At 35.9% G+C, this 13,524-nt stretch overlaps 1 protein-coding gene across 1 annotated transcript in view; it reads left to right on the top strand.

Moving 5' to 3' along the window:
* RYR2 (ryanodine receptor 2) overlaps positions 1 to 13,524 on the top strand; it is a 375,829-nt gene that overhangs the window by 227,575 nt on the left and 134,730 nt on the right. Inside the window, exons 28-32 of the mRNA XM_051615046.1 lie at positions 1,072 to 1,219; positions 4,372 to 4,580; positions 6,156 to 6,330; positions 11,703 to 11,911; positions 12,813 to 13,165. Of these exons, the coding sequence (XP_051471006.1) occupies positions 1,072 to 1,219; positions 4,372 to 4,580; positions 6,156 to 6,330; positions 11,703 to 11,911; positions 12,813 to 13,165 (1,094 nt within the window). The remainder of the gene's footprint in view (positions 1 to 1,071; positions 1,220 to 4,371; positions 4,581 to 6,155; positions 6,331 to 11,702; positions 11,912 to 12,812; positions 13,166 to 13,524) is intronic.

Genomic DNA, 13,524 nt, shown 5'->3' with positions numbered 1-13,524 from the left:
ATTAGTGGCTAAAGATTATGTTAGCTATATAAATAAACCAGTTGTCAACAATGCTTTCAAATAAAATAATGTTGAACTAAAGGAAAACCTAATCAATTTTGTGTTAATGAACTTAAAATACAAGGATTAAACCTTACCAATACATTAATTTAAGTTAGAAGAAAGGTTACAATAAATTGCCTATTGCAAAAATTCTGCATATTAAGCTCATTACGAGAACTTTTCTTTTGGAAAAATACATGTTTTAAGCATTTGAATACTAAGTCATAGTTTTATTTTCTATTTTTTTTAGTTATTAATTAGTATTTAATGTATTTATTAATAACTGTTTATTACAGAATCACAGAATGTTAGGGTTTGAAGGGGCCTCTGGAGGTCATTGAGTCCAACCCCCCTGCCAGCGCAGGATTACCACAGAATCTAGGACAGATCACACAAATGCATCCAGATGGGTCTTGAAAGTCTCCAGAGAAGGAGACTCCACAACCTCTTTGGGGAGCCTGTTTCAATGCTCTGTAACCTTTACAGTAAACAAGTTGTTCCTCATGTTAAGATGAAAATTCCTGTGCTCTAGCTTGCATCCATTGCCCCATGTCCTTCTACTTATATCTTGTTTATTCTTTGGGGTATTAATATATCTTGTTTACTGCTATAATTAAAAAATCCTATGTATTTGTGGTACAGCAATGTCTCTGAGCTCTGAGTTGTCTACTAGCTTCTTGTTACAGTAGATGCTTCATAAAAAGTATAAAAATTTAATTCATTTGGCTTTTCAGTCAAACTCTGCCGTTGTCCCAGTTCTCATTGTTCACATTTTTATCTTATAAAGTAAATTGGATGGAAAATAAAAGCAGGTAAAATCCACTTAGTTTTATTTATGTATTCCTTGCTTATTTATGAAATACAGTGTTGTCACTGATCTGGACTATTACAGCTTCTTTGAATCCCTGCTGTATTTGCAGTTCCATGATTTCAGTTGGTACACACAGTCATTTTTATACTACTGCTATAGCACAGTTTTTTCTTTAAGCACATTTTCTGAAATTGAATTGATTTTTCATACTTACGCAGGATGTGAAAAATCGACGAAATCCTCGCCTTGTACCTTATGCTCTTTTGGATGATCGGACGAAGAAGTCAAACAAAGACAGTCTTCGGGAAGCAGTCCGCACCCTTCTAGGCTATGGTTACAACCTGGAAGCTCCTGATCAAGATCATGGTAATGATTTTTGTTGTTTTGTTCTTCTATCTCAAAAAAAAAACCCAAACAAACATCAGAATATTCCACTCCGCTAATACATTTGTTGGTCCAATAAAACAATCTGAACAGGTATGAAGTCTCCGAAGCTAAGATTATTTTCTCCATCTCCTGTTGTTTGTATTTCCTTTTGATCTTACTTTCCTTATTGTTTCCTTTCCTTGTCCTCTGGCCTGGAAAGAAGAATTACAAAAGGAAATATTTTTACATTTTAAATCATGGATACAATTTTTCTGTATGCATACACTTCCTTTCTCTGCTCATTGTGCAGATGTAATAGTTTAGATTAATAAAAATTAAAGGTTAAGCACTTTAAATCAGGATTATTAGTTCTACAAGACACAACCCTAGAATAAAGAAAACCAGGAAAACATGTTTATCATGTTTTTCAATATGTTGTCTTATGCCAGGGAATAAAATATGTGGCCACATTTTAAATATGTGCAGAAAACCCTGAAGTTTCCCAGTCTAAAATGAAGTTTTTAACTGAAAACTTCTAAATTAATACCGTATTTGTTATTTCAAGACAGAATAGCAACGTTGCTAAGAAGAAGACAATAATGTGAACTCAGTAGAGGTGACTTTTATATTCCTAAAATTTTGGCTCAAAATAATGAAGAATTCTACAGTTCATGTACAGTCTTGTATTTAAACACTTAATACTGCAAGATGAAATTTTCAAAGTCAAATGTCTACAGACTGAATTTTTGTGAACATCAAACTGCAAGTCTAGAATCAGATGGATTGTTAGAAAGTTTAAGCTTACTGGACTTTCTCAGGTCTTTGAAGCTGAATAGACCATAAGTAAATTTTTACTCATTTCTTAAAAATGCTGGCATCTCACTGTCTATGCCTGGTCTGGAGACTTCAAGCCTACTGTGGAAAGGAGATGCTGCATAGAGAGAGCAAGCATGACTGCTGCTTAGTTCTGAGAGGGTGGGTTGGCTGGTACAGGAGGCTTTTGCGTCTTGCAAAGATGAGGGGGCTGTCTAGTGATGTAGTGGGAGAGAGAGAGAGAGAGAGCAAGCTCATTTTCCACAGTCTTCTCTAGATCCTACTAAGCAATAGTTTAGTAGGATTTAGAGTTAGCAGGACTGCAATTTCACAATTGCAATCATTGCCATCTGAAATATGTCAATAATCCTGTTGCAAAATTTCCGGAGGAAAGGACCTGCAGAACTGTGTCCCACAAACTGGTCTTTATTAAACTAAGACTGGAATTGCATTCAGCAAAAGATTTTTTATCGTCCTTTGGGGGATTTAGATTAGTCTTTGAGGCTCAAGTTTTTGAGATGCATGAAACATAGGCTTCCCCTTTCATCAGCCAAAATCTATACTGTTATTAAATGATTTAGAGCCCTCTAGTGGTGTTCTGCATCTCCATTCATTAATTTTATTTTAAACATTGTTTTACTAAACTCTTAAGTGTCATTGTTTATACTTTATTATTATTGCCATTATTATTATTTACTAGTTTCCAAAAGCAGCTGTATTTTTGGGGTTACTTAGAATCTAGAAAGCACTAGGTTACTTAGAATCGAAGAAGACTACTAGTTCTCAGTTCCCATGCTTTGTGGTGGTGGTTTAAGTCGTTAGTTTTGTAGACCATCAAAGATAAAATTTTACTGATAAAGAATTATGTGGCGGAGCATTCAGAGTTGCTTGCAGGAAACTTAATGAGCATAATCTATCTGAAGTCAGGCATTTGGTGGCATGAGAAGTGATAGTAAAATCTGAGGGAAGTGACTTTATAGGCTATTCAAGATATTATCGGAAATGTGAAACTTCATATGGCTGAGAAAACAGACATGGGTAACAAATAGAGAGATAGAGGCAAACACATTTGGGCTTGTAACAAAATCAAGAAGAGAAGGAATTACAGTGATCAGACTGGAAAACTGTATTTTCCAAGGCTGCCTTGCTAATTTGTGAAAAAGAATTCGTAATGCCCTAGGCATTCTTTTTCCTAATCTGAGAAAAAAATTCAGATTGATCCCTGAGTCATGTGATTTGATTAATGGGAAGAAAACTATATGAAATATCAGAGAATAGAGTGACTGAGAAAACTTAGGAAGAAGGATCAAAGATTTGATTCAGCATTATTTCTTGTGCTTTGTGAAATAATATAAATCTTTTTACAGTGTAATTTTTGTTATTTCAAGCTACCTTATGGTTTGAATTGTAAGGTCTTGGAAAGAAGTGTACAAAACAGACTGTAGGACTGTGCAGTAAGAAAGAAACAGTGAGGAAAGTTTGTATCTTCTCACCATACAAGGTTGTACTTGAAGCTGTTTTAGCAGAAATACTACATAAAGAAAATGTTTAGAGTAGTGAAAGGTAGCTCAGTGAGAGAAAACTCACCATATACTGGTATAAAATACTGAAGGAAAGCAGAAAGAAGGTAGGATAAAAGTGTTGAAATGATGTTAAGAGTGGCCATTTCCAAGGCCTGGTAAGCTCATGAGTAGTAGTATTCAAGTAATATTAATGCGTAAATGTTGTTAGGCAAGTTTTGAGAACATTTTCCACAGGTAGTAACAGGATGCCACATAGCTATAGGTGAATCAATAAAGGCATTTTTTCAAGACAGTATGTTCAGTGCAGTGAGGGAAGGAAGAAAATTGGAGGAATAGGTGAGTCCAAGTCTGTGTTTTGGGCAGTGACAGAAACAAAAGCACGGTTCAGTTGAAACAGATTGATCTAGAATGGACTGTAGGATAACACAGGAAGAGTGGCAATGGGAGCAACGGAGCGGGATAATCAACAACATAACTGAGATGGATAGATGGAGTTGGATCAGAGCTTAGAGAACCAAGTCCAAAACTCCAAGTTTGATACTTGTCAAGAAGAACAGAGAATATAGATTTATTATGGGTCTCAAAGCAGTACATGTGCCAGCATACTTTTTCTTCCTTTAAAAATCTTTGCTTAGACATTCCACAAATGTTCTCCCATAGGCCGTTCTGGAGGGCACTTTCCTCTTTGCTTGACTATGCTCAAAGGTCTTCCTTTGCCTATTGTTTTCACTGCCTTCACTTTATCAGTAGTTGAATACAGTAATTTCTGCACTGTGTTTTTTTTCTTGACTTCTTTTAAACTTTAAAATCTTACAGCAATGAGACTGGATGTGTGCAATGGAATAATGGAAAAATTCAGGATCTTCCGCACAGAGAAGACTTACGCAGTGAAGGCTGGGAAGTGGTACTTTGAGTTTGAGGCGGTTACTGCAGGAGACATGAGAGTTGGCTGGACAAGGCCAGGTTGTCTGCCAGATCAGGAACTTGGCTCAGATGAAGAAGCTTTTGTTTTTGATGGTTTTAAGGTTTGTGTATGTTTGTTCATAATTACATAAGTGATTGTAAAACTTCTAATTTTGTGTCTTAGTCAATGTGTCATTGCCTCAATTTAATTGCCTTCTCATTTTTCCTATGTGTTTTATGAAATTATTTGTCTCTCCTTTGAGGCTCTAGCTGAAGTGAGGAGGATTAGTGTCACCTGCAGGGTTAGAGGTGATTTTTTTTTGTTGCTTTGTTTTTTATTTGTTTGGGATTTGTTTGTTTTGTTTGTTTGTTTTGTTTTCTCCCACAGCTTCACAGTATTTGCACAGTGTATATAAAAAGTATTGAAAATCTAAGTAACTTACTCAAATTTAAAATACTGGCAGAGCTGTAATTAGTGATGAATAATTTATTTAATTTTTTACTCTGTTGATCACTTTATAATAAGTACCATTAGGGAATAATTATGCTTAAGATTATTAGGAGTAAGTGTTTGAGGAAAACTTTGATACTATTCTTTCATAAGAATGTAAAAGTTACAAAGATCATACCTAGGTTTTAATGGAAATCCTTGCAGTTTGGAACCAGTAATTTTCCCTCAAACTTAACTCAATTGTTTCAAACATGAGACAATGACAGATTGAAATCTAGTAGTAAAAATATATAGGAAAACAAAAAAAAATATATATGTTGCTGATTTTCATAAGAATAGATTAAATATTATTTATTTTAAAAAAAATTCAATATGAAGTGCAACCACTATTCCAACCATAATATTTATTAAGGTGACTGATGACTCACATAAAAATGTTTCTTGTATCTGATGTTGGAATTAATTTCCTTTGTCACTGTTACAATATATACGATATGAAGCTTTTGACCTTCAGGATACACGCGATCATTTTTGTAGGATTTTCAGGATGGATACAAAGGGAACCTATTTGATTTTAACACTGCTTTGTATTATGCATGTTAAAATAGTTCCTAATAGATGTTAATTTATTTGATGTCCAATCTAAGACCCCATCAAAAGCCTTTCCAGTCTTTGACTTGAGGGTCAGTCATACGAATCATTAGTCATGCCCTCAGCTACTCTTGAATCTATCAGAAGCTCAGAGTGATTGTCCCATCCTCAGACAATTGTACTCAACAGTTTTAGAGTAATACTTAATGAAACAATACAGTTGGTTTGGAGGCAACGAATTTATAGCCTACTTAGATTAAATAAAAGCAATTGCTTAAAGAAAGTTTGTGAAGCAACTATTTATCATTTTAATTGATAGCATCTTATTTTCCTTACAAGTCTTTCATGGAGTTTCTGCAGAATAATAAGCAATGGTCTTACTTGTCACTAAAATGTTGAAATAGCACTTTTCCCTGTCAGCTTGCTTAGCAATGTTTTAGAATACTGATGTAAGGGGTGCTTGCAAGAAGTTAATTGTTGGATTTCCATTTTCAAAGTCAACCTTGAGTACTCACAGGCATTGTTTTGGAATTGTATGCTGTGAAAATGTTAATTTCAGTGTTGTCTTAATTGTAGGGGCTAATTATTACTTGTACCACTAAGTGAGAGAACACATACATTGTCACTATTTGAAATTCTTGTAAATCCTTTGCAGGCTCAGCGGTGGCATCAAGGTAATGAGCATTTTGGCCGCTCTTGGTTGGCAGGAGATGTTGTTGGATGTATGGTTGACATGAATGAGCATACTATGATGTTCACCTTAAATGGTGAAATCCTGCTTGATGACTCAGGTTCAGAACTTGCATTCAAGGACTTTGAAGTTGGTGATGGTAAGTACTGTCATACATTGTGCTGTTAATTTGTGGTTGCTGCCCAGTTTTTGCTCCAGCTTCCCTTTAATGTGCCATGCTTCTTGTTTTTAGTTGCTTTTTTCCAGTCCAACCCCCCTGCCATGGTCAGGGACAGCCAATTTTATCTACATCGAGTACTGAAATGCTACCACGTTTCTGTCAAATTAGTGAGAACATATGGTAAGGAGTTTAAACCAGCTTTAAGGTTTTGTTTTAGCTCTGGAAGAAGAAATGACACCTGATCCTGGATAAAGGCAGCTGGTATGAAGCTGTTGTGGTACTCTTGGTACATCTTTCAGAGCCTCCAAGCAGGTTTTAGTTCACCATGAAGCCTCAGTTTATGGGATTGCAAAAGATGGCAAAGATTGTGAGGTTGTGTCAGGTGCCAGATTGATCCTATACCACAAAAGGATTTTTGTTTATCCATGTAATTACATATTTGTGTGTGAATAGGTACATAAAAGGGTAAGAAATTAAAATACCATAGGTAATGTAAAAAAAAAAAAAAAATAAGCTTTACTCTTTCCCTTTCATTCATTGTAATTATATGCATTCTGTCCTATGTATTACACATCTGTTAAATCATCTCTGAGAGCTTAAGTTAAATTTTTTGAACAGTAGATGGTGCAAAGGATCTTTTTGAATAACTGATCTCTATTCCCAGGGGAAATACAAATCTTATACCTATTAATAAGGCAGTTCCCTGCTTGAATTTTAACCACTTTACTTTCATCTGACTTTCAGAATACTTTACTTTCAGGAGTGCTTTGGGAAAATACATTTTATTTTTGTTTTCCATTCTTTTGCCATACCATAGGAATGAGAAATAATTTTATGTCATTTAAAATGGGATAATTGCCACCAATTTGCTAGACTCATGCCAGTTATTTAACTGCCTTCATATTTCCTTGGATACCATGATAACTTGATGAGGGAAATGGATGCATTCATTTACTTACAGTTAGTGATATAGGCATGAAATCATGCTGGTGTCATTAAATTATAACAGTTTGGAAGTTATTAGGCAGTATAATCCCATTGAGGGGTGAGGGATTCTGAGAGAAACTGGAATTTTCTGAAATTCTGAGGGTAGCCTATTTGACACCTATTTCTATTTCAAAGCAGAGGAAATCAGAATGGTGTAGTTTCCATGGTCCTTGTTTCTAGCTGTAGGTTCCTATTTGAACAGATCATTGTTCAGTCTAAAACTGCTAAAGTAGTTCTGGGTTTGACATGGAGCCCAAAGGCCTTGATAACCAGCTCAAAGATGGAATGTCAGTGTCAAGCCGCTCAGATTTTTCACAATATCTATGTGATTCATGTTAAGTTCCTTTAGTGTCATGTTTGGAGCTTGCCTTTGAAATAAGATCTCCTACTCTGTTTTCAGAAGAATGTGCTGATTGATCTCAGATGTATTAACTCCAGACCAATATTTGTAAATATTATGAGAATTTCATATACGATTTATGGGGGGAGCAGGGCATCTATATGTATATTCGTGTATACGAACACCTGTGAAATACCCATATTAAATATGACTTCTATAGAGCTTTCACTTTTTTGTAGGCTGGCTTTAGTTTAGTTTTGTTAATGGTTCTTACTTAAGGTCACTTCTATCAGTAAATTGTGTGCATGCCATATGCTGCTGCAGAAAGAGACCTTTCACTTTAGAAAAATTATTTCAGAGGTCAGAGACCTGTGTGCTGTTTTGAAAGATGCAGCCTGACTATAAATCAATCCTGTAGTTTTAATTAACTTAGAAACAGTGAAAAGGGAAGCCAGCTTACTGATAAGGCTCATGTGCTGAGTCTTAGGTGGTACTACCAACAAGAGGAGCTCCTTGAGATTATGGCAAACTCATTTGCTTGTGAGATACCATCCCAGTAATAAAATTGTTAAATGTCATTCCATATTGTTGTGCATTTGTGTAAAAGAAATTTCACACTATAGGTATGAACAAGTACACTGCGCAAACCGAATTTTGTTTTGTTGACTTATGATATGTATGAGCATGAACTGTTAGTTGTGAGTGTTTGACAAATAGGGTCAGGAGGGTAGTAATCTCTTCCTGTAGCCGCCCACATGCAAGGGATAAACAGGATCTATGAAATATCACATCTAAAATGGCTGTATACCCATTTAGAGAAGGGTACTGAAAGTTTATTTTTATTTTATAGTGAAACGTAAATGTCTTACCAGCACAGCACTCCCTATAAAATGAGATGCCGTATCTTTGCTGGATATGGAAGTGCCCTGAAACACCTTAATGACAACTATACCATTGGGAAATCAGTGCAGAATTTCACTGGAGACAGAAGTAGTGCTTCCATTATTAGGGCCAGAACTGATATTTATATTCATTCATACAGAGCAACAGTTACTGAATAATTATGATTATTGCTAGAGTTAGCTACATGTACAGTACTATACTGGCATCAGTGAATTTAGTATTGGTGAGAGAGATTGTCATCTTGATTCCATATTGGCTACAGTTACAGGGCTGATGGAAAATACTAGATTGTGTAAAAACATCAATAAGGGTTTTTACCTGTGTAGGAAATTTGTTCTGCATTTCTATGTTTTCGTTTAGGGAATCTTGCAAACCCTCATTTACATTTAATTTGTGTGTGTGTAAAATATTTCGTTCATGTCTAAGAATGAATCTGTGAGCTTTTTCTTCTGAACCCACAGGAGAATGCGTAAGTAGAAAAATAAACAGTTTATGTACATTCTATTTAGGAAGGGTAAATATTATAAATATTTTAAATATTAATGTTTAGTTATGTTTCATGTCATGTATATACATCTCAGTCTTCATAAATAGAGTTTATCAGCTTTTCTTGCTGAGAAGAAAGTAGCTTCATTCATGTTGGCCGTTTTCAGATCTGTTAAAGCTTTTTTGAGATCTAGAAAACAAAACTCTTCAGAAGAACTGAACATGAGCCAGCAGTGTACCCACATGGCCTGGGTCAGGAATAGTGTGACTAGCAGGGCCAAGTAGGTGATCCTGCCCCTATGCTCAGCCTTGGTGAGGCTGCACCTCAAGCACTATGTGCAGTTTTGGGCACTGCAATATAAGAAGGGCATTGAGGTGCTGGAGAGGGTGCAGAGAAGGGCAACTAGGCTGATTAGGGGTCTGGAGAACAGGTCTTATGAGGAGAGGCTGAGGGAGCTGGGGCTGTCCAGCCTGGAGAAGAGGAGGCTCAGGGGAGTCCTCATTGCTCTCTACAACTACCTGAAAGGAGGTTGTGGTGAGGTGGGAGTTGGCCCCTTCTCCCTGGTGACTAGTGATAGGACAAGAGGAAATGGGGTTAAGGTGTGCCAGGAGAGATTCAGATTGGATATTAGGAAAAATTTATTCACTGAAAGAGTGGTGAGGCATTGGAAAAGGCTGCCCAGGGAGGTGGTGGAGGCACCATCCCTGAAGGTGTTAAAAAAGCAGGTAGACGTGGTGCTTTGGAAGATGGTTTAGTGGTCACAGGGGTGTAGGGCTAATGATTGAACTTGATGATCTAGAAGGTCTTTTCCAATCTTTGTGATTCTATGATTCTACGATTCTTAATGTGGGTACCACACATCACAGAAACAACTGAAGATCATTTACATGTATAATAATTGGAAATTAAATGAAGTGATTCAAACAGACAAAGTTCATGCTTTAGGCTGCATATATGTATGTGTTTTATAGCAAGTCTTAGTTATTTTTTGCTTATTACTGTAATGATTCATGCTGCCACATCTGTTTCTGTGAAAACCCATTCTCAAACAACTTGATGTTCATAGAAGGCTGTTATTGTTCTTGAGTGATGAGCTGAGATTTGTAAGGTTATTGAAAAAATAATTTCATTTTAGGCTCTCCTTAAAAACTTTTGCAAAAGCTTACGGATTCCTTTCATGCATCAGGGAGCCTAGTAAATGCTCCCTACTAGAACTGCTGGGCTTTATCACAGTGTATATCTATATATGCAAATATAACTTTCCTAGCTATGTTTTGCATAATACAATTTTGTTTCATTTAATGCTGGAAAATACTCTCATTGTCTGTCATTTTATTTGCACTAGCAGAATGGACATAAATCATGTTGTCTAAATCTATTTCAGTTGTTGTCTTGTGATATAAGAGCCTTCATATGAAGATAAAAATCTGGACTTGAATTTACAGTTAATAGTGTATGTCCTTAACTTTATCGTGCCTAATACACATACATACGATAGCTAATCTTGTGTATCTGTAGTAAAATCTTCAAAAGGTGGTACTGAAGGCTGATCTTTTATCTGGTGAGCAGTCACTCCTGTAGACAGTGCTTTGGAGTTTGCTTTTTTCTCTAAAGAACATATCAGGAACAAATACTCTGCTCTTATTTTTATTTGGGCAGCCTAAAGAAAGGTGAGGAACTAGCTGTATTTAATCCTTATGTCCTTTGATACCCGGTACTTTCACTGGAACCAGAATGATTAAAGAGACCTTCACGTTTATTATTGGTAGAAAACACTGTGTTAATGGCTAGGTCAAATTAAATTACAAAGTGTTTTGTACCTGTGAAAATTCAAAATCAGGATGGAAAGGAGGAAAGGAAATAAGACATTTTCATAGGTTTTTAGATTGTGTGGCTAAACCTGAGGAAAAAAACAACAATAACAAACTTTTTAAAAAAAGTACAAAGTAGTCACAAGTGAATTCCCTGCTCTATTGAAACAGTGAGAGAGCAGCTGCATACAAATATGAAACTGATTCAAAAGTAAAGCCAGAAATCCCAGCCCCAAACCAAATTGCCCTATGTTTCATGAATGTCCAGTGTCATATGTCTGTTTTTATTGTCCAGAGCTACAGAGTGGTTGGACATTATTATTGTTTTTAATCTATAGCAAGCACTTGGTACAATTTTTTTTGCTAATATAGCTGCATGGACAAGAAGTATATTACTTTCAAAGTCATTCTTTAGTTTCTCTGAAAATACCATGACTAATGGAATTTTAGGAGGAATATAAAAAATAATAGGTCTTGGAGTAAAATTGGCGACACTCTCCAGCTTAGCAGAGAGATTAACCAAGAGTGGATTGTCAGGCTTGAAGTACCCTTAGATTTCTGTGAAATAAATTGAGTGTTGTATGAAAAGACCTATGACCATAAGAGAGCTTTTTCCCTAGAATGATATTTGAGATACTGTACTTGGTGACATTCAAGAGATGAAATACTGTCGATTACTGTATTTATACAGGAGTTTTTTGGGGTTTTTTTCGGTGGGTTTTTTGTTTTGTTTTGTTTTTTAATTTGTAGTTGGGTTATGGAAGAGAGCAGTTCTCTGATGCTTGTAATGTACAACCCATGTGTTCTTTTATCTTGTTTTAAGGATTTCTACCTGTGTGCAGCCTTGGCCCATCTCAAGTGGGAAGAATGAACTTTGGAAAAGATGTCAGCACTCTAAAATATTTCACTATCTGTGGCTTACAGGAAGGGTATGAACCCTTTGCTGTTAATACAAACAGAGACATCACCATTTGGCTGAGTAAAAGGCTCCCTCAGTTTCTTCCAGTGCCACAAAATCATGAACACATTGAGGTCTGTCATCCTATTAAAATGTTTCTAGATACTTCTTCCATGAATATCTTTGAATTATGTTTGTACTTCTGCACTTCTTTTGCAAGATTTTTAATGTGATATGTTGACCCAATTCTGGATGAACCTTGTAGCTATTAAACATTTCTCACATTCAGGCGAGTTGCAAATAATGTAATTATTTGGTTGATAGTATTCCTTTATATCTGTGAAATCTGTTATGTGTATAAACATGAGGTTCCCAGAGACAAATTCTACAACATGTCCTCATTAAGAGGTCCTTGTGCAATCAGAACTGCTTATAAATTACTTTCAGAAATTGTACATTTCTACGTAACTGATACTGTGTGATCTGGTGCACACACTTTATGAAACAATTTTTCCATAACTAATTGAGTTTTATTGTAATAAATATTTATTAGTCCATTGTGTCAATGCTTAGATCCCAACCAGTCGTGCATCTTGATGGAACTGAATTCATGTCATAAGACTACCATTAAATCCTTCTGAAACTGATGAAACATGAACTCTTTTTCAGCTGATGTGTATCACAAAGTAGTATTAAAGAAATAATTTGTGTTGTTGCATATCTACATGTATGATTTATTTTAGTTGGTTTGTTTTGTTCTGGACAGTCTTGGATTTATGTTGCAAAGAGATATGAAGAGAAAGGTCATTTCTTTGTGAATGTTTTTTTAATTTAACAGTGGAACAACAATACCCTCCACTCCTTAATGTGTTTCCCCTTTAAATGACAGCATGTGATTAGAATATGTTTGACTGTTGACAGCATGCTGGTGCAAGTTTTGCAATTTGTGGATGCTAGTTCTAGGAATATAAGTTGAATATTTACAAGGGAGAAAAAGCATCAGATTCAAAACAACTGCATCTTTGCATTTGATAGGTGATGAGAATTGATGGCACCATAGACAGCTGCCCCTGCCTGAAGGTCACACAGAAGTCCTTTGGTTCACAGAACAGTAAAACGGATGTCATGTTTTTTCGATTAAGCATGCCCATTGAATGTGCGGAGGTGTTCTCCAGATCAGCTACAGGAGGGTTACCAGGCACTGGTCTTTTTGCCCCAAAGAATGACTTGGAGGATTATGATGCTGATTCTGATTTTGAGGTTCTAATGAAAACTGCTCATGGTCATCTAGTTCCTGACCGAACAGAAAGAGAAAAAGATGCCACAAAACCAGAGTTAAACAACCATAAAGATTATGTTCAAGAAAAGCCTTCACGTCTTAAACAAAGGTCAGTAGCAAATTTGGCTTGCCCTTTTTTCTTTTTATTTTCTTTCTCCGGGTTCTTGAATAGACAGAACTGGGAGGTCTTGAAAGTGACAATGAACATTTTTTCACATTACTTCCAAAAAGCTGAGAGAGTTAGTCTTTATCTAGAAATGTATATTAGCTTCTTATTGCACTCAATTAAATAAATATTCAGAAGAATATTCTCTACTTGACACTTCCCTTCTCCCTAATTTTTACTACGGAATCAGAAGCAGAACACCTAGCTTGATGATGCCGTAGAGGTACAAACACTGGGCTATTAACCAGACAGTATTACTGCAGCTTTCCTTTTCTTTTCTGCGCCCCTTTATCAAACCTAGT

The sequence above is a fragment of the Apus apus genome, chromosome 3, assembly GCF_020740795.1.
Source record: "Apus apus isolate bApuApu2 chromosome 3, bApuApu2.pri.cur, whole genome shotgun sequence".
In the NCBI taxonomy this organism is placed as follows: Eukaryota; Metazoa; Chordata; class Aves; order Apodiformes; family Apodidae; genus Apus; species Apus apus.
Note: the sequence above shows the minus strand (reverse complement) of the source record. Positions and strands in the feature narration are given on the sequence as shown.